This window comes from Xenopus tropicalis, chromosome 10 (genome assembly GCF_000004195.4).
Source record: "Xenopus tropicalis strain Nigerian chromosome 10, UCB_Xtro_10.0, whole genome shotgun sequence".
NCBI lineage: Eukaryota > Metazoa > Chordata > Amphibia > Anura > Pipidae > Xenopus > Xenopus tropicalis.
Window position 1 is genome coordinate 43,283,047 of NC_030686.2, and position 20,439 is coordinate 43,303,485.

The 20,439-nt window shown below is 45.8% G+C and overlaps 1 protein-coding gene across 3 annotated transcripts in view; it reads left to right on the plus strand.

Moving 5' to 3' along the window:
• tldc2 (TBC/LysM-associated domain containing 2) overlaps window positions 1-20,224 on the plus strand; it is a 114,095-nt gene extending 93,871 nt beyond the window's left edge. The window contains exons 2-7 of one of the 3 annotated variants that reach the window (XM_031894701.1): window positions 2,514-2,679; window positions 16,059-16,226; window positions 16,510-16,662; window positions 17,121-17,216; window positions 19,002-19,078; window positions 19,156-20,224. In XM_031894701.1, the coding sequence (XP_031750561.1) occupies window positions 2,653-2,679; window positions 16,059-16,226; window positions 16,510-16,662; window positions 17,121-17,216; window positions 19,002-19,078; window positions 19,156-19,291 (657 nt within the window). In that variant the 5' untranslated portion in view covers window positions 2,514-2,652 and the 3' untranslated portion in view covers window positions 19,292-20,224. Of the gene's footprint in view, window positions 1-2,513; window positions 2,680-8,577; window positions 8,681-16,058; window positions 16,227-16,509; window positions 16,663-17,120; window positions 17,217-19,001; window positions 19,079-19,155 lie in introns of those variants that run through there. The other 2 variants (XM_002942284.5, XM_031894700.1) reach the window with 2 other exon arrangements.
• The last annotated feature ends 215 nt before the right edge of the window (window positions 20,225-20,439 follow it).

Here is a 20,439-nt window from a genome sequence, read left to right on the forward strand (position 1 = left end):
CCACAGCCCCAGTCCCTTCCCAGAGGCTATTATCCCCCCACTGCTACTATAGGCACCATCTCTCCCTACTATACCTGCTATCCCACAGCCCCAGTCCCTTCCCAGAGGCTATTATCCCCCCACTGCTACTATAGGCACCATCTCTCCCTACTATACCTGCTATCCCACAGCCCCAGTCCCTTCCCAGAGGCTATTATCCCCCCACTGCTACTATAGGCACCATCTCTCCCTACTATACCTGCTATCCCACAGCCCCAGTCCCTTCCCAGAGGCTATTATCCCCCCACTGCTACTGTAGGCACCATCTCTCCCTACTATACCTGCTATCCCACAGCCCCAGTCCCTTCCCAGAGGCTATTATCCCCCACTGCTACTATAGGCACCATCTCTCCCTACTATACCTGCTATCCCACAGCCCCAGTCCCTTCCCAGAGGCTATTATCCCCCACTGCTACTATAGGCACCATCTCTCCCTACTATACCTGCTATCCCACAGCCCTAGTCCCTTCCCAGAGGCTATTATCCCCCCACTGCTACTATAGGCACCATCTCTCCCTACTATACCTGCTATCTCACAGCCCCAGTCCCTTCCCAGAGGCTATTATCCCCCCACTGCTACTATAGGCACCATCTCTCCCTACTATACCTGCTATCCCACAGCCCCAGTCCCTTCCCAGAGGCTATTTTCCCCCCACTGCTACTATAGGCACCATCTCTCCCTACTATACCTGCTATCCCACAGCCCCAGTCCCTTCCCAGAGGCTATTATCCCACTGCTACTATAGGCACCATCTCTCCCTACTATACCTGCTATCCCACAGCCCCAGTCCCTTCCCAGAGGCTATTATCCCACTGCTACTATAGGCACCATCTCTCCCTACTATACCTGCTATCCCACAGCCCTAGTCCCTTCCCAGAGGCTATTATCCCCCCACTGCTACTGTAGGCACCATCTCTCCCTACTATACCTGCTATCTCACAGCCCCAGTCCCTTCCCAGAGGCTATTATCCCCCCACTGCTACTATAGGCACCATCTCTCCCTACTATACCTGCTATCCCACAGCCCCAGTCCCTTCCCAGAGGCTATTATCCCCCCACTGCTACTATAGGCACCATCTCTCCCTACTATACCTGCTATCCCACAGCCCCAGTCCCTTCCCAGAGGCTATTATCCCCCCACTGCTACTATAGGCACCATCTCTCCCTACTATACCTGCTATCCCACAGCCCCAGTCCCTTCCCAGAGGCTATTATCCCCCCACTGCTACTATAGGCACCATCTCTCCCTACTATACCCGCTATCCCACAGCCCCAGTCCCTTCCCAGAGGCTATTATCCCCCACTGCTACTATAGGCACCATCTCTCCCTACTATACCTGCTATCCCACAGCCCCAGTCCCTTCCCAGAGGCTATTATTCCACAGCAGTAAGGCTTATATACAAATGACATGTTCTGTATCTTTAAGAGAATAAAATTATATGTGTGGTAAGGCTGCCAGTTCAACACTAGCTTTCCTTGGAAAGGCCATGATCTGCCCCATTGTTAGTCTGACACATAACCATTATCTCAACCTGGCAGTGACAACCATTATTTCCTCCAGTCAATGTGCTTGATACGGCAAGGCCTGTAACTATATTGTAACTGCACGTAACATGGTACAACAACATTTATCTGCCCTTTGTCAATTTTTTTTTTTTTACTTTGCAAGTTCATTAACATTAACTCCCTGATTCCAGGAAAACATACTTCCATTGGTTATTGAGCTCAAGAAGCATCATATTTGTCTCTATTTATTTAAGAAGGCTACAGCAGAAGCCTCTGAGACCATGACCTGAGCTTATGAAATGAAATGAGTATGTCATATTTTGGGGGGTATAAGTGGTTATTGCAGAGGTGCCTGCAAGGCACTACCCAAAAGCAAACCAGTTACTGAATAAAGTACAAACATGCCTATAATAGCAGTTCTGCCAGCAGGGGGAGCCGTGTGGCTCTTAAATATCCTACATGGGGCAAGTCAGGCAAACTCTTTTAGCATGGCAGGTAAGAATATTATTGATTTGTATTTAACTATATTGAGGCCTGGACTGATAACCTGGGAGCTAGAGTCCTGCATTGGGTCAGGTACCCACTGGAGTCTACTTGATGCCCTCACCATGTAGGTGACCCCCAGCTACCTGACCCACTGCAGTGGGGTGGCCTCTTAGGGAATAACAAAAGGGAATTAGAGGTAGGCAGATGTCACGCCCGGTCAGCAGAGCAGGTTGCATGTGGATCAGAAAGCGGGTAAGCAGGTGTGGGTTGGTAAGCACGCAGGTCTCTACTGGAAGTTTGTCTAGAGAGGATAAGCTGCCACAATTTTGCATTATAGTGGACCAGTGTGGGGCAGTTTGGGGCTTTGTTCCAGGACCAATTTTGTATTACAGCCCAGACATAAATACAATTAGATGACACATTGCATAATGACCACAGTCCCACCCTTGTTATCATCTTTATACCTTCTTTCCTTTTTAGTTTGAAGCAGCGACATTTATAGGACACTTTGCCAAGCATTTTGGATGCCAAAAGCCAACAAATATACATAAAGGAAATCAAGAAGGTATTTGAGACATCTGAGTCCTTCAGACCGATTCGGCAACTTATCTGACTGTCTATGGGGACCCCCGGCAGGCCTACCCAGGTAGGTTTGATTCTGCTATTGAATTGGGGACCCTATCAGCTCATTGATACAGTCCTCTACCTGACGGGCCATATACCTGCCATAAGTGGGCATATCTGAAGACAATCTGCTCGTTTGATAGAAAAATAGAGTCTACAGGATATGGCATTCCCTAATTTCATGGTCGGACTAGGGTGTCTGGGGCCCATCAGGGCCTTGGCTGGAGCAGCTTAGGAAGGGAAGCACCCTGTGGAGATATGTGAGTGGTGTGCCGAAGAATCTTTCTATAGCCCATCAGGGTTGCCACCCCCTGCATTAATTCTATTTGCAGCAGGGTTGGACTGGGCTGGCTAGACACCGGAAAAAAACCCAGTAGGCCCCGCCGACCCAGCCTAATTCTGAACTTTCTGGATAACCAATGCCTTACCTATATTTAGACTTTGTCATGTTTTGGGAATCTGAAACAGAATCAAGAATAATTTCTTTTTAGCTATAGGCCAAGCAGCGCCCAAGGTTCCCAGTAGTATTTCTGGCTGAGGAGCAGTGCGTTTAGGAAGCTCCGCAGTGTGCCTGGCAAATCTTGGCCCAGATTAAAGGCCTATAGGGACATGTAACATAGGCTGCTGCTTTAAATCATTTGAAGAAGGCAGGGATTTCCTAACCTTAATACAAATCCAGCAACTTTCCCGACAGATTGCTTAGTGAATAAAATTGATTGTGAGATACTAATGCCTTACTAATGAGATTTCACGTTCTCATTTAACCTTACCAGGGTACATAAGCACACTTCATCCTTCCATATCTTTTCCCTGACGTCTCATTCAAAATACAAGGGCATTTGTACTCGTCTCGCTCTCCTCTGCAAATGCGTATCTTACAGAGACATCCTCTAGTGGTGAAATTAAACTGAGAGTCTATGGAGCCTTTCTTCTAAACTGTGGGTCCGGCACAGGTAGAGGGACCCAAGGCAGCCTATTGGATATACAGAGAGAAGATTATTTGGGGGTGACAGCTGGAGCAAACACTTATTTTCTGTTTTATATACAACAAATCCCAGAATGAAAGCCAGTTAGGCTTTAACCTCTGGGCCCCCCCATAGGGCCCCATGTAGTAGCTTGCCTTCATGATAGCCCTGTTGAGCACAATTAGACTAGACCATACAATGGTGCACAGAATCTTATTTCAACATGGCTGTGTTTTGAAGCCCAAGGGTGAAGACACACAGAGCTACTAGTAGCAGCTACTTGTCGTGGCTACTAAAACAGACAATGCTGATCATTTACTGATAATTGTCTCTACGTGTGTTTTAGCAGAGGCAATTCTCATTATTCTCTATGACAAGGTATTTTCTGGAGTTTAGTAGCTGTGAAAAAGTAGCTGCTTCTAGTAGCTCTGTGTGTCTTCGCCCTAAAATTTGAACCCCATACAGAAGTTCAGGCTGATGACAACCCTTTTTTTGTAAAGTAGAATAGACTAAACCACAACTGGCTCTCCAGGCCCCCATTTTCCATTTTAATGCACCATTGTATTTGAATAAGGATGCACAGGATCTTATTCCAACATTTCCATGCAGGGGTAGGCTATTTTATCTGTAAGATCTGTAAGATACTCTTAGGACTAGAGATGGGTGAAATGTTTTGCCAAGCATTGGTTTGCAGCGTACTTCCGCATTTCGCCATTGGTGAATAGTTTCGTGAAACGGATGAAAAAATTTGGTGTGGAAAAATTTGGCGCGCGCCAAAAAATTGTCTCAAGAATAGTCACACGTCCAAAATTGTCACAAGAATAGTCACAGGCGTCAAAACAATAGTCACACGTCCAAAATTGTCACAAGAATAGTCACAGGCGTCAAAACAATAGTCACACATCCAAAATTGTCACAAGAATAGTCGCAAGCGGCAAAAGAATAGTCGCGGGCGGCAAAAGAATAGTCGCAGGCGACAATTTTTTTTGCTGTGTGACATTTTCGCTGTTTCGCAAATTTTTCGCCATATCATGAATCTTTTGAAAGATTCGCAAATTTTTGGGTGAAACGGGACAGATTTGCTCATCACTACTTAGGGCAAGAACCCAAGGAGCGGTTGAGTTGCCTACGATAGACCTCTGCGGAAAATGAAGCGATGCAAAGGGTTTCCCACCAGTTACTTCTATTGTCGCCAGTGGAAAGCCATTTTGGAGCCCGTGATATCAGAGATCTATCGTGGGCGAGTAATTCGCTCCATGGGTTCTTACCATTAAGGTTAAGGCTTTACCCTAAAGCTTCTTTTCCAGCAAGTTACCTGGGTAATGTTCTTTCAATACATTACAGAGGCTAATGTGGCAATTGACAGCTATTCCTACTATAATGAATCAAGTGCCTAATACAGACAATAAACCTTTTTGTTTTGCACCATTATTCAGTCACCTTTGAACCTCCATTGGATTAGCAGGTTAGTTATTTCTGGGCAGGTTTGTTTGTGTATAGACAAAGAAATTGACAAATTGTCTTCAAGGATAAAACAAGAAGTTCTGACTTTCTCTTCCCTAGCAGAACAGTGGCTGTGTCTCGTTTAGGTGCAAATAAGGTTGTCACAATGTTCTGAAGATTACAACGTGCTATAAGTGAAGTAATTATCTTACCTGGACAAGTGGCAACCTTACGTGTAGTGAGCAGAAGGGCAAAGACACACAGAGCTACTTAAGGTCCCCATACACGGGCCGATAGTAACTGCCAATATGGGTCCCTTGGACTGATTCGGCAGCTAATTGGCCCGTGTATGGGCACTCCCGACGGGCCTGCCCGACCGATATCTGGCCTGAAATTGGCAGGTTAGAAAATCTAGTCGGATCGGGGACCGCATTGGCTTGTTGATGCAGTCCCCGGATCGACTTTGCTTATGCCTGTCATAATTTGATCAAATTACCCTGGTGGGTGGGGGATATCGGGAGAAGATCCCCTCGCTTGGTGACACTGCCAAGCAAGTGGATCTGCCTGTGTATGGGGACCTTTAGTTGCAGCTACTAAATGCCAGAAAATCCCCTGCCATAGACAATACTGAGAATTGCCTCTGCTAAAACACACGTAGAGACAATTATCAGTAAATGATCAACATTGTCTGTAGCTGTGACAAGTAGTTGCTACTAGTAGCTCTGTGTGTCTTGACCCTAATAGGTTGGACAGCTGCAGCAATCCACAGCCTTTAGGGTGAAGACACGGAGCTACTTAGTAGTAGTTTTGAATGAATGAGAAACTGCTTAGAACATCAAACGACAAACATACTCTTAGCTCACATAAAAACAGAATTCAAGTTTTGCAATGTATCAGCCCTAGCAATTCCTATGCACTGTATTCATTGTGCTGTCTCTACATGTCATACAGTTTGGTAATCCTGTGCATATTGGCATGAAATTGTTCCCCCCTGGTGTTCATAGCTATGAGTTTTATCTTTGTACCAATGAACATGTGGGATATAAGATGCAGTAGAGTGCAAGCTGTTGGGTTTACAGGCATTTTTTGGAAAATATTGAAAAAATTTCCATCCCTGGATTTACAATTCATTCGCCTATAGGCCAGCCATCATATGTTGCCTTCCCCTGTTGACGCATACGCAATTGCTCCTGTCCTCCCCACCTACTCCACTGCCCCATCGCTTGTGCATAGCTTCTCTGCCCTTGCACTCCTCTTCAACTACACAGACACTAAGGAATTGGGGTACAGAGGATTTAAACATTATTCCCCACTGCTCTGGAACTAAACCAATGCTAGGCGGCTTTCCGCCCCTAAAATCACACCGCTCTAGGACCAGGCCTTTACAGCCTTCCCACAAATCCAGGCCTGTAAATGATTCTGATTGAATCCTTTGCCACTTTCTTTATAAGGTTAGCCTAGGCATGTGTTCCTAGCAAGCAGTATCCACACCAAAAAGGGCAGGCTATATGCTTGTTGTATATTTATATAAATGTGCAATGTGTGGATAAATAACTTGCTCATCTATCTGCGCTAGAGTTCTGTTTCTGTGCTGTTGATTGGTTCATAGATTCATTCACCGGCTTTATTAATTATTTCATATAAACTTTGAATTTCCTTACTGACTGATTCCCCTGTTTTTACTTTATACTTTGCCTGGTCTTTGGATTTATTTAACAACATTTCTGATTGGCTCACCCGGTCCTTGGATTGATCCATGTGCACTCTGGATTTTCCTTTTTATCTGATTAATCCACCATCAGCATTTATTGGTTCACCCGCTCTTTGAATTGAGTCCACTTTTGATTGATTCACCTTTTTATGGATCGATGGACCCATGACGTTCATGGAGACCAACCCAATGGCTTCACCATTAACAATTCCTTTATGTGCTGCACCCAAGGAAAGGTGGCCTGTAAAAGGAGACTGGAAAACTGCAACTCAATAGAAATGAACCCAATTTGATTGGGTTAGGGGCTTTTTAATATCCTGCAATGTATTACAGCCATGGGTGCAACCATCAGTAAAGCACTAGCCTTGGGCAGGCTGAAAGTAGGTGGACACATTTGTAACCACTCCCCCTGACATCACTAGTTATGGGCAGCGGCAGGTCCTCTGTCAAGTGCCCAAAACCTTTACTTTTATTATTTTGACTAACTTCATTTGCCGTTTCCTACTATTTACTTGATTAAGCTGAACTATTACTATTCATTAGTAGTAACTGATTCTTGTTCTGTTAACTCATATCTAAAGGGCTGAGGGTAAATAGTAGTAAACAGCACATGGATAACAGTAGTTTTAGCTGGCAAGTAATAATAAATGGTAGTCAATATGCTGTATATGTAAAGCAGAATGCTCTTTAAAGAACTAGCTTCGGGTAGTGTTAAATGGCCCTTAATATGACCCTCTTAGGTCCCACCACAAAACCTGACATCCAGGGCAACCATTAAGGTCCCCATACACGGGCCGATTGTAGCTGCTGCTATCTGTCCCTTAGACCGATTCGGCAGCTAATTCGGCCCATGTACGGGCACAAACGACAGGCCAGTCCAACCGACATTTGGCCTGAAATCGGGCAGATATCGATAGAGCAGGTGAAAAAATGTAGTCAGATCGGGGACTACATCGGCTCGTTGATGAGGTCCCTGAACCGACTGCGCCTATTACCGGCGTTCTAATTCGATCACTTGGCCCCAGGGCCAAACAACCAAATTAGCCTAAATTTACCCGATATCGCCCACCCGTAGGTGACCTCGCCAAGCGAGCGGATCTTAACGTGTATGGCCACCTTTAGATGCAGATAGTGCTAAATTAGGGCCAGAACTAGGGGTTGTCAGGTGCTTTAGGCATAACTAGAGGGACAGCAATTTGGGGGGCGAGGGTCGTACTGTTCCCATCTATCTGTTCAGCCCTATGCACAGTGGTGGGGGGGCAGCAATGAGCAGCTGGGTTGCACTGAATGAGCAGGGGGGTGGCAACAGCAAATGAGCGGGAAGGGGACTGTGGGCCAGCAGTGGTGGCAAGCTGGGGGAGAGTGGCATTGGGCTGCCTTGGGCATCTATATATCTTGGGCCGGCCCTGAAAAAAAAATACAGAGGCAGTGTTGAATGTCCTTGCCCAGATCATCTGGTGCACTAGCAGTGTGTAATGGCCTTTATATAGGGCACCCAAAAATACCACGTGCGACAAAGGGCTTATACTCAGCAGGAAGCAATAGGTTCAATGGACATTAGCTCTCCTGGGAACAGAGGTTTTGTCTAAGCAACTATAAATTGAATTATATATTTTTTTTTCTGAATGTCTCTAAATGCATACAGTTTATTTATACTATGTATATAGTCTCAAACAATATCTTTGTGAGACAGGGATCAGTTCCTAGCAGGACATGCCTTGTGTAAGTGCATGTGACCTATGGAACAATCTGAGCAAGGGCTTGTGTGTTTACTGCCAGAGTGAGAGTAATTGCTTTGGGCGTGTTCGGCACAATCTCCCCAGACAGGTAAGCACTGCCACACTCCCCATCTGATCTACAGCCCTGGGAACATGAGAACTGTGCGCTGCTCCTACGCTCCCCTGGTAAGTACCGGGGTCTCCGGAGATAGGTGCTTGGGTGTTATTTCAATGAATGCTAGAAAGGGCTGTGTGCTATAACTTATATTGCTTTTTAATAATGTGCAGTCAATGACAATGGAATACAGTGTTGGCATGCCCTACTGTTCTCCTTGTCCTTATCTCTCTGATAACCCAGGAGATTAATGTAACACATGAGTTCATTTGCTGTAAGAGAGCAAGGTACAAATGGTATAGGCAAAGAGCCTACTGGGATTCTTCTTGCTGTCAGATTTACACCTGGCAGAAAATGACCCCCAAGTACCTTGTGTCCCCCCACACTGTACAGTGTGCCTAGGTATAGTGCTGCCATAATGGGTTCCCCTGCATCGGTGGGGTAACTATAAAGGAAGCAGACCCTGTGGTCACAGAGAGATCCAGGGAACAGGGGGGGCTTCAGTGTGTGCCGGACCCCTTCAAAAAAATTTTAGCGGTGGGGCCCAGCTGCTCTGCATCTGTGCTCTTCCATGTGATACACCCAAACATTGTCTATGAAGGTTTTCTTTCACCCAGGTCATGGTTATATTTAATAGAAGGAAATCTAGAGCAACTGGACTTGAACTGAAGAAACTGCTTGGATGAGTAGTGAAACGTCTTCAATGATTACTCAGCAAGTCTGGTTGCTCTAGAATCGTAACTTTCTGGATAGCGGACTTCCGTTATCCAGAAAGTTCTGAATTACGGAAAGGCCATCTCCCATAGACTCCATTATAAGCAAATAATTCTAATTTTTACAAGTGATTTCCTTTTTCTCTGTAATAATAAAACAGTACCTGTACTTGATCCCAATTAAGATATAATTACCCCTTATTGGGGGCAGAACAGCCCTATTGGGTTTATTTAATGGTTAAATGATTCCCTTTTCTCTGTAATAATAAAACAGTACCTGTACTTGATCCCAACTAAGATATAATTACCCCTTATTGGGGGCAGTACAGCCCTATTGGGTTTATTTAATGGTTAAATGATTCCCTTTTCTCTGTAATAATAAAACAGTACCTGTACTTGATCCCAACTAAGATATAATTACCCCTTATTGGGGCAGAACAGCCCTATTGGGTTTATTTAATGGTTAAATGATTCCCTTTTCTCTGTAATAATAAAACAGTACCTGTACTTGATCCCAACTAAGATATAATTACCCCTTATTGGGGGCAGAACAGCCCTATTGGGTTTATTTAATGGTTAAATGATTCCCTTTTCTCTGTAATAATAAAACAGTACCTGTACTTGATCCCAACTAAGATATAATTACCCCTTATTGGAGGTAAAACAATCTTATTGGGTTTAAATTATGTTTAAATTACTTTTTTATTAGAGTTAAGGTATGGAGATCCAAATTACAGAAAAATCCCTTATCCGGAAAGCCCCAGGTCCCGAGCATTCTGGATAACGGGTCCTATGCTTGTACTAGATATCAGTTATAATCAGAGCTTAGTGATGTAATTTCTGTCACATGACTCACTAAAACTTGTGTATTATAGTAAAAAAAGGACCCCCCTGTTTTGAAAAATGAGGATATTAGAAGTCACCTCTAATTGGCCATATTTCCTGTAGAGGCAACCAACAAGACAAGATCTTGTAAATGGATCCTTAGTTTATGCAATATTTGCCGAGCCAAACCCTATCTATTGGGGCAGCTGTTTATATTACATGACTTTTACATGTTTAGGCAACACCAGGTTATCCAAAAAGGTGTGTATATATCAACACTCCAATGGGCCACAGTGTCATGTAATGTCAGTGTAATGTAATGTAATGTAGCCGGGTGTTGGTCTGAAACTGGAAGAGCCACCTGGAATAACTGGAATAAGTAAACAGTTAGCTTCAAATAATTAAAGCTGTCCCTGGAAATTACCGTCATAATAGCCTCTGGAAAGGGACTGGGGCTGTGGGATAGCAGGTATAGTAGGGAGAGATGGTGCCTATAGTAGCAGTGGGGGGATAATAGCCTCTGGAAAGGGACTGGGGCTGTGGGATAGCAGGTATAGTAGGGAGACATGGTGCCTATAGTAGCAGTGGGGGGATAATAGCCTCTGGGAAGGGACTGGGGCTGTGGGATAGCAGGTATAGTAGGGAGACATGGTGCCTATAGTAGCAGTGGGGGATAATAGCCTCTGGAAAGGGACTGGGGCTGTGGGATAGCAGGTATAGTAGGGAGACATGGTGCCTATAGTAGCAGTGGGGGGATAATAGCCTCTGGGAAGGGACTGGGGCTGTGGGATAGCAGGTATAGTAGGGAGAGATGGTGCCTATAGTAGCAGTGGGGGGATAATAGCCTCTGGGTAGGGACTGGGGCTGTGGGATAGCAGGTATAGTAGGGAGAGATGGTACCTATAGTAGCAGTGGGGGGATAATAGCCTCTGGGAAGGGACTGGGGCTGTGGGATAGCAGGTATAGTAGGGAGAGATGGTGCCTATAGTAGCAGTGGGGGGATAATAGCCTCTGGGAAGGGACTGGGGCTGTGGGATAGCAGGTATAGTAGGGAGAGATGGTGCCTATATTAGCAGTGGGGGGATAATAGCCTCTGGGAAGGGACTGGGGCTGTGGGATAGCAGGTATAGTAGGGAGAGATGGTGCCTATAGTAGCAGTGGGGGGATAATAGCCTCTGGGAAGGGACTGGGGCTGTGGGATAGCAGGTATAGTAGGGAGAGATGGTGCCTATAGTAGCAGTGGAGGATAATAGCCTCTGGGAAGGGACTGGGGCTGTGGGATAGCAGGTATAGTAGGGAGAGATGGTGCCTATATTAGCAGTGGGGGGGATAATAGCCTCTGGGAAGGGACTGGGGCTGGGGGATAGCAGGTATAGTAGGGAGAGATGGTGCCTATAATAGCAGTGGGGGGATAATAGCCTCTGGGAAGGGACTGGGGCTGTGGGATAGCAGGTATAGTAGGGAGAGATGGTGCCTATAGTAGCAGTGGGATAATAGCCTCTGGGAAGGGACTGGGGCTGTGGGATAGCAGGTATAGTAGGGAGAGATGGTGCCTATAGTAGCAGTGGGGGGATAATAGCCTCTGGGAAGGGACTGGGGCTGTGGATAGCAGGTATAGTAGGGAGAGATGGTGCCTATAGTAGCAGTGGGGGGATAATAGCCTCTGGGAAGGGACTGGGGCTGTGGGATAGCAGGTATAGTAGGGAGAGATGGTGCCTATAGTAGCAGTGGGGGGATAATAGCCTCTGGGAAGGGACTGGGGCTGTGGGATAGCAGGTATAGTAGGGAGAGATGGTGCCTATAGTAGCAGTGGGATAATAGCCTCTGGGAAGGGACTGGGGCTGTGGGATAGCAGGTATAGTAGGGAGAGATGGTGCCTATAGTAGCAGTGGGGGGATAATAGCCTCTGGGAAGGGACTGGGGCTGTGGGATAGCAGGTATAGTAGGGAGAGATGGTGCCTATAGTAGCAGTGGGGGGATAATAGCCTCTGGGAAGGGACTGGGGCTGTGGGATAGCAGATATAGTAGGGAGAGATGGTGCCTATAGTAGCAGTGGGGGGATAATAGCCTCTGGGAAGGGACTGGGGCTGTGGGATAGCAGGTATAGTAGGGAGAGATGGTGCCTATAGTAGCAGTGGGATAATAGCCTCTGGGAAGGGACTGGGGCTGTGGGATAGCAGGTATAGTAGGGAGAGATGGTGCCTATAGTAGCAGTGGGGGGATAATAGCCTCTGGGAAGGGACTGGGGCTGTGGGATAGCAGGTATAGTAGGGAGAGATGGTGCTTATAGTAGCAGTGGGGGGATAATAGCCTCTGGGAAGGGACTGGGGCTGTGGGATAGCAGGTATAGTAGGGAGAGATGGTGCCTATAGTAGCAGTGGAGGGATAATAGCCTCTGGGAAGGGACTGGGGCTGTGGGATAGCAGGTATAGTAGGGAGAGATGGTGCCTATAGTAGCAGTGGGGGGATAATAGCCTCTGGGAAGGGACTGGGGCTGTGGGATAGCAGGTATAGTAGGGAGAGATGGTGCCTATAGTAGCAGTGGGGGGGATAATAGCCTCTGGGAAGGGACTGGGGCTGTGGGATAGCAGGTATAGTAGGGAGAGATGGTGCCTATAGTAGCAGTGGGGGGGATAATAGCCTCTGGGAAGGGACTGGGGCTGTGGGATAGCAGGTATAGTAGGGAGAGATGGTGCCTATAGTAGCAGTGGGGGGGATAATAGCCTCTGGGAAGGGACTGGGGCTGTGGGATAGCAGGTATAGTAGGGAGAGATGGTGCCTATAGTAGCAGTGGGGGGATAATAGCCTCTGGGAAGGGACTGGGGCTGTGGGATAGCAGGTATAGTAGGGAGAGATGGTGCCTATAGTAGCAAAGTGTTTTTCTACCCTTCACATCCCCCACAAGGGTGGTACAGTCCATTTTGACCTGAAATGTATGTGTGACTGTGCAGTGTGTTACCAAACAAGATTTTATTGGCTTTTAGTTAAATAATGGATATTTATTGGAATCAACATGCACCAATGTACTGGTCGTTCTTAAAGGGAATGTAAATCCTCAAAACAAATGAATGTAAAATTGCTCAGAGTGCTATATAATTTACATTCATAATTATTTTTTTCTAGATTTCAAGAGGTTAGTAAAAAGTAATGGCCTTAAGGGTGAAGACACACGGAGCTACTAGTAGCAGCTACTTATCATGGCTACAGAAACAGACAATGCTGATCATTTACTGATAATTGTCTCTACGTGTGTTTAGCAGAGGCAATTCTCAGTATTGTCTATGGCAGGGGATTTTCTGGAGTTTAGTAGCCGCTACTAGTAGCTCAGTGTGTCTTACCCTTAGGTTGCAGCCTCACAATCCTGGGTCTCAGAGCAGCACCTCTAACGATGAGCCAATCTGTACCATTTTGCTTTGCTGAAAAATTCGCAAACTGCTGTCCCACAACTGAGATGAGTTTAAAGTGATACCGACATGAAAAAACTGCCTTTCAAAATATGAATTTACCTAAAAAGTTCCCTATAGGTCGTGTTGATGGTTTTTCGCTCACAGGTTTGGTTTAGTTAGTAATTGTTACTTGAAGTCCCTAAACCTGACTGTTTTGCCAGCCTGACTGTCCCTTCTCAGCCTGTCAGTTATAGCTTCTAATGCTAACGGACAAATATGGCCGCCCCCTCATAGAGGAACATGGGGGATCAGACAGGTTATTGTAAGGGTTAAATCCTGTAATCTCTGTTCGTAACACCTGTAGCACGAACTGTTAGGGTAAATCTCTGTAACTCTGTCTGTGCACCTGTAGCACTGTCCCTATAAGCAGTCACGGACCGGTCCGATTTAATCTGTGCGTCGGCGAAACATCTGATATCGTCTGCGCATGTTCGCTGATCAGGGAACTTGTACAAACGATACAACCAGTATGTGTATTGCAAACAAGTACAAATTTATTTTGTTTTGATATTACTTATATAGTAGATAGAAAAACACATCCCATTATGCTTACGTATCATGGGTGGGTACATTGCAATTATTAGTAGAAATACAGAAATTATTTAATTAGCTGCTGAAGCTTTATTATGATCTCTTAGCCTTGAATATTAGCTGAGATACCCAAGGCCAGAGCAACTTGGACAAAGACAAGATAATGAGGATAATCATAACAATTGAAGTAACACATACACAGGCCTTCATGCTTGAAAACAAAATTGTGTAAATTCAACATTAAGCAATTTAAACCCCTATCAGTTATGTAAACACATCAGGCAAATACTTTTATAGTTACATAGTTACATAGGGTTGAAAAAAGACCAGAGTCCATCAAGTTCAACCCAGCACACACACCCTATACTGACCAATCTATACACTCACATACATAAACTATATATATACAACCAGTAATACTAACTGTAGATATTAGTATCACAATAGCCTTGGATATTCTGCTTGTTCAAGAACTCACCCAGGCCCCTCTTATAGGCATTAACAGAATCTGCCATTACCACATCACTAGGAAGGGCATTCCCCAACCTCACTGCCCTCCCCGTGAGGTACCCCCGACGCTGCTTCAAATGGAAGCTCCCTTCCTCTAATCTAAAGGGGGGGCCTCTGGTGCGCTGATTGTTTTTATGGGAAAAAAGAACATCCCCCAACTGCCTATAATCCCCTCTAATGTACTTGTACAGAGTAATCATGTCCCCTCGCAAGCGCCTCTTTCCCAGAGAAAACAACCCCAACCCTGACAGTCTAACCTCATAGCTTAACCCTTTACCAGTTTAGTTGCACGTCTCTGCACTCTCTCCAGCTCATTAATATCCTTCTTAAGGACTGGAGCCCAAAACTGCCCCCCATACTCACTGTAACTGCCCCCCATACTCACTGTCACTGCCCCCCATACTCACTGTCACTGCCCCCCATACTCACTGTCACTGCCCCCCATACTCACTGTCACTGCCCCCCATACTCACTGTCACTGCCCCCCATACTCACTGTCACTGACCCCCATACTCACTGTAACTGACCCCCATACTCACTGTCACTGCCCCCCATACTCACTGTCACTGCCCCCCATACTCACTGTCACTGCCCCCCATACTCACTGTCACTGCCCCCCATACTCACTGTAACTGCCCCCCATACTCAAGGTGAGGCCTTACCAGGGACCTATAAAGGGGCAAAATTATAAAGTTCTTGCAAAGACAATGTTATGATAGATGTTAAAAAAGATTTTATTTCTGGTGTCAGTATCTCAGTAGACTTTGAAGGGACAAAGTCTTTACCGCCTGTGGTTATGATGCCTTTAGCCACCCTCCAATAGAAATGTACTTCTCCCTGGGCCTTGTTGTCTTCCCTCATGCAATCTATGGAAAATATTTAAACAGGGCTGATGCTGGAAGGTTCTAATGTGGCACAGTTTTAACTACAGGCTGCCGGAACTTTCTTGCAGTCTCAGGTCTTGCCACAAGTATCCAGAAAGCATCGCTCCTCCATCCTGATACTGGTGCCACAATTAATGCCATAGCTGGACATTACTCCATTCAGCTCTGTTAGGGAATCGTCATTCTCCGACCATAATGAGCCATGGCGAATAGAGAATATAATCACTTTACTGATTTATACCCGGGGAATTGAGGTGAAATGGATGTGCTGTGGCCTGGTATAGAAACCATAACTGGGCCATAATATAGCATGGCCAAAGATCAAGCCAAATAGCAAAGGCAGGGGTCAGTGTGGGTAGGGTTCTAGAACCCCCCTTGTATCCTTGGCATATGCCTCTGCTGCCTACCCCTAGTTCTAAATGCACAGCTGGTATGGACATTGGGTGATAGAGTGATAGAATGTACCATAGTTACCTGTTACTAACTAGTTATCTGTTGCTGTCATTTATATTCATTTAATTTTATTTTGCCCATCTTTAGGAGAATAACCTGAATGAGGCACTTTCCAGCGACGAATCAGATTTTGAATACATTCACGAGTCTGAAGTGACAAAACCGACAGAAACTAAAGGGAAAGTTAAAGAAGAGCAGGATGACCCAGTTCTTATCGGCATTAGCCAGATTTTCGGGGCGGACAGCATCAAGCAGGTAAGTGAGATTAGGTCGCCTGCCTCACCCCTTTAGAACTGGACACAAAATCTGGAAACTGAATGGCTGGTTATCAAATGGTACCTTCTGGGTCCTTGTACCTGCCCTGCCTGTTTCCCAGCTCTCTGGTCCCCACGAAACCCTGAAAGGGGTCGGAATGCGCCATCTAGTGGCTGCATCTGCTATTATTAATTAATAGTGCTGCATTATTTTATACTGTTTTTAAAAAATATAAATATTGTAGGATGAGCTGAAAAAGTAACAGTTTTCCTTCTTTCTAAAGCTTTGCCAGCATCTGCCCCCGAGGGTTCTGGGACACAGCTGGAAGCTGCTCTATAGCACAGACAAGGATGGCTTCAGCCTGAGGACCATGTATCGAACCATGAACAACGTCAGCTCTCCCGTGCTACTGATCGTCAAGGATAACGAGGGGCGGGTAATTATATCATTGGTCTGTACAATAGTAGGAGTAAAGGGTTATGGCATCACTGCAACTGGTGTACAAAAAGAGGAGGATTATGGGTACATGCATTTGATGAAATGATCTCAGTGGGCCTCTCTCTTCTACATAGTTCTCTCTAAACAATGCAGATATCTTTCATTATCTTTGGAGCTCTCCTATAATTCAAAATTTCCTATAATTCAAGATTCATAACATAAATGGCAAGTTCATTTAGTGTAAATCAAAATGTCACCTATTGTAAACCTACTTAATCAATGAACGCTGATTGCAACACCAAATCGATGCCTAGGGACAAGTTTAAAAGGCAAGTATTGAAAGGTTACTGCCTTTTGTAGCACTAGACAGTGCGTAATATATAGGGACAGAGATAAAGTGCAAGTAAAGATTTGTTTTTATATCTATATCTACTAACCCTAGCCAACCCATTGCAGGTTTTTGGTGCTTATTCTACAATCGAACTCCACATCAGCAATACTTTCTATGGGACAGGGGAGACTTTCCTGTTCAGCTTCACACCAGAACTAAAGGTAACACAAGCTATGGCTAGTTCAAAGCAGTAACCAGCATTAATGTATTTGACTAGAGCCAGAGACTGTGGCCCCTAGGGCAGTGGCACGTGGGGAGATTAGCTGCCCACGATAAATCTTCGCTATTGTGGGCGACTAACCCCCCTGACATGCCATCCCGCCGGCAAGAATGTAAATCGCCAGTGGGATGGCATACGTGTCGCTTTGGTTTCCTGAAGTCGCCCCAAGTTACCTCGGGAACCGAAGCAACATGTATGCCATCCCACTGGCGATTTACATTCTAGCTTATCCAGCTAGGGGGATGAATTACTTGCAATGTAATGTAACTTGTAATTGAAATGCAATCAGTGCATACCTGCAACATGTATTTATTAGAAGTGTCCCTGACTTTGCAAAGGATCTGGTAACTTTATATTACCTTGTTATGGGCTAAGGGGGCCCAGCCTGAAGGCCAGTTAGGGGGGGATTTGGGGTGAGTGCTTATTTGTGCCCTGGGTACCCCTGGAACTATAGCAGGGTGACTGTTACCCCAATGTTTCTATATATCTGTAACCTTGTTATGGGCTAAGGGGGCCCAGCCTGAAGGCCAGTTAGGGGGGATTTGGGGTGAGTGCTTATTTGTGCCCTGGGTACCCCTGGAACTATAGCGGGGTGACTGTTACCCCAATGTTTCTATATATCTGTAACCTTGTTATGGGCTAAGGGGGCCCAGCCTGAAGGCCAGTTAGGGGGGGATTTGGGGTGCTTATTTGTGCCCTGGGTACCCCTGGAACTATAGCAGGGTGACTGTTACCCCAATGTTTCTATATATCTGTAACCTTGTTATGGGCTAAGGGGGCCCAGCCTGAAGGCCAGTTAGGGGGGGATTTGGGGTGAGTGCTTATTTGTGCCCTGGGTACCCCTGGAACTATAGCAGGGTGACTGTTACCCCAATGTTTCTATATATCTGTAACCTTGTTATGGGCTAAGGGGGCCCAGCCTGAAGGCCAGTTAGGGGGAGATTTGGGGTGAGTGCTTATTTGTGCCCTGGGTACCCCTGGAACTATAACAGGGTGACTGTTACCCCAATGTTTCTATATATCTGTAACCTTGTTATGGGCTAAGGGGGCCCAGCCTGAAGGCCAGTTAGGGGGGGATTTGGGGTGAGTGCTTATTTGTGCCCTGGGTACCCCTGGAACTATAGCGGGGTGACTGTTACCCCAATGTTTCTATATATCTGTAACCTTGTTATGGGCTAAGGGGGCCCAGCCTGAAGGCCAGTTAGGGGGGGATTTGGGGTGCTTATTTGTGCCCTGGGTACCCCTGGAACTATAACAGGGTGACTGTTACCCCAATGTTTCTATATATCTGTAACCTTGTTATGGGCTAAGGGGGCCCAGCCTGAAGGCCAGTTAGGGGGGGATTTGGGGTGAGTGCTTATTTGTGCCCTGGGTACCCCTGGAACTATAGCAGGGTGACTGTTACCCCAATGTTTCTATATATCTGTAACCTTGTTATGGGCTAAGGGGGCCCAGCCTGAAGGCTCAGTTAGGGGGGATTTGGGGTGAGTGCTTATTTGTGCCCTGGGTACCCCTGGAACTATAGCAGGGTGACTGTTACCCCAATGTTTCTATATATCTGTAACCTTGTTATGGGCTAAGGGGGCCCAGCCTGAAGGCTCAGTTAGGGGGGGATTTGGGGTGAGTGCTTATTTGTGCCCTGGGTACCCCTGGAACTATAGCGGGGTGACTGTTACCCCAATGTTTCTATATATCTGTAACCTTGCTAACACAGGCTTGCACACAGGTTTTCCGATGGACGGGTGACAATTCATTCTTTGTAAGAGGTGATGCAGACGCCATAACATTTGGAGGAGGAAAGACGTGAGTACCTTTATATCTTGTACAGTGAATGGCCCTCACACTTCCTGCCCCTCTCACGGTGTCATTTGTATTTTCAGTGGAAGCATCGGCCTATGGCTGGATGGGGATCTGTACCATGGAAGGAGCCAGCGCTGTGAAACCTTCAATAACCAGATCCTGTCCAGCCACGAGCAGTTCTACATACACGGTCTGGAGGTCTGGGCCTTCACCTGATTTGTCCCCTTTTCTCTCGTGCCCAGGACTCATGGGCCTCTTCTCTGCTGGCGGAGAATATGCAGTGCCGGCCATTGGCTTATGGCAGTGTTGCAAAACTCTGGACTGTGCATAGATTTTCAAGGAAAAAGACGTAACTGTAACAACCAGCTTTTCACTTGATAAGTTGGCATGTACCATCTGTCTATTTTGTTTCCTTTCCAGGGTCAGACTGGGGTGTGTGGAGCCCTCCATCACCCTTAGGGGCCCCAGCTGCCCATCCAACCCCTCCATCCCCAAGCAGGTGTACATTATACTTCTCTTTGGTGCGATCGGGGCAGGGAGATCAATGGGGGAGGGCCGGCAGGTATTGGGTCTGGTCTGACCCTGTTTCTTTCTGATCTTTAGATATTTATGAATGGCCAGGATGCTCACAAATAACCTTTATAGAAGCTTCTTCATTGTATGTTTATTGTGTGTTATCCTGTACGGTATACAGTATAAAGGGGGTAATGGGGGGTAAACAAAAAAGACCACTATATATGATGGGGTGGGGCTATTTATTTAAAATAACAAGGGGAAATTAAAGAAGATCAACTCCCAAAAGATGTTTTTTTGCGTAATAAATGAAAATGTCATTCAAAGCAACTAAACAATATATATTCATTACATGGGCTCTTTTTTTCATAAATCTAATTGTGGTTGGAAACATTATCTGCCAGTGCATAGTTTCTGCCCTGCAGGTTCTGACTGCTGAAACAATGTAGCAGAAACCAGCTGATGAAAGCACTTGGAGGAAAACTAACTCAGAACCAGCGAGCACATACAGGCCATACAAACACAGCTTTCAGTTCCAATTACACTTTTACCTTTTTGTAGTTTGTGGCATCTGTTCTTACCCAAACTTCATAATGGATAACCTGCAATAAAGCTTGAAATGAAGAAAATTCTAAATCTTTGATCCATTTGTGCATTTCTAGTTCCCAAATAATTGCATTGCCTGACGCCTTTCATTTTGTTTGGTGACCAACAAAGTAGAATAAATATATGAACGTGAGAACGCATGGGGTCCTTGGGGGGTCCTGCCTAAATACTATCTGGCCAGTGCACACAAGCAGGCTCTGTAGGCCCCAATTATAAACTAATTATTAGTCCATGGGCCAAACAAT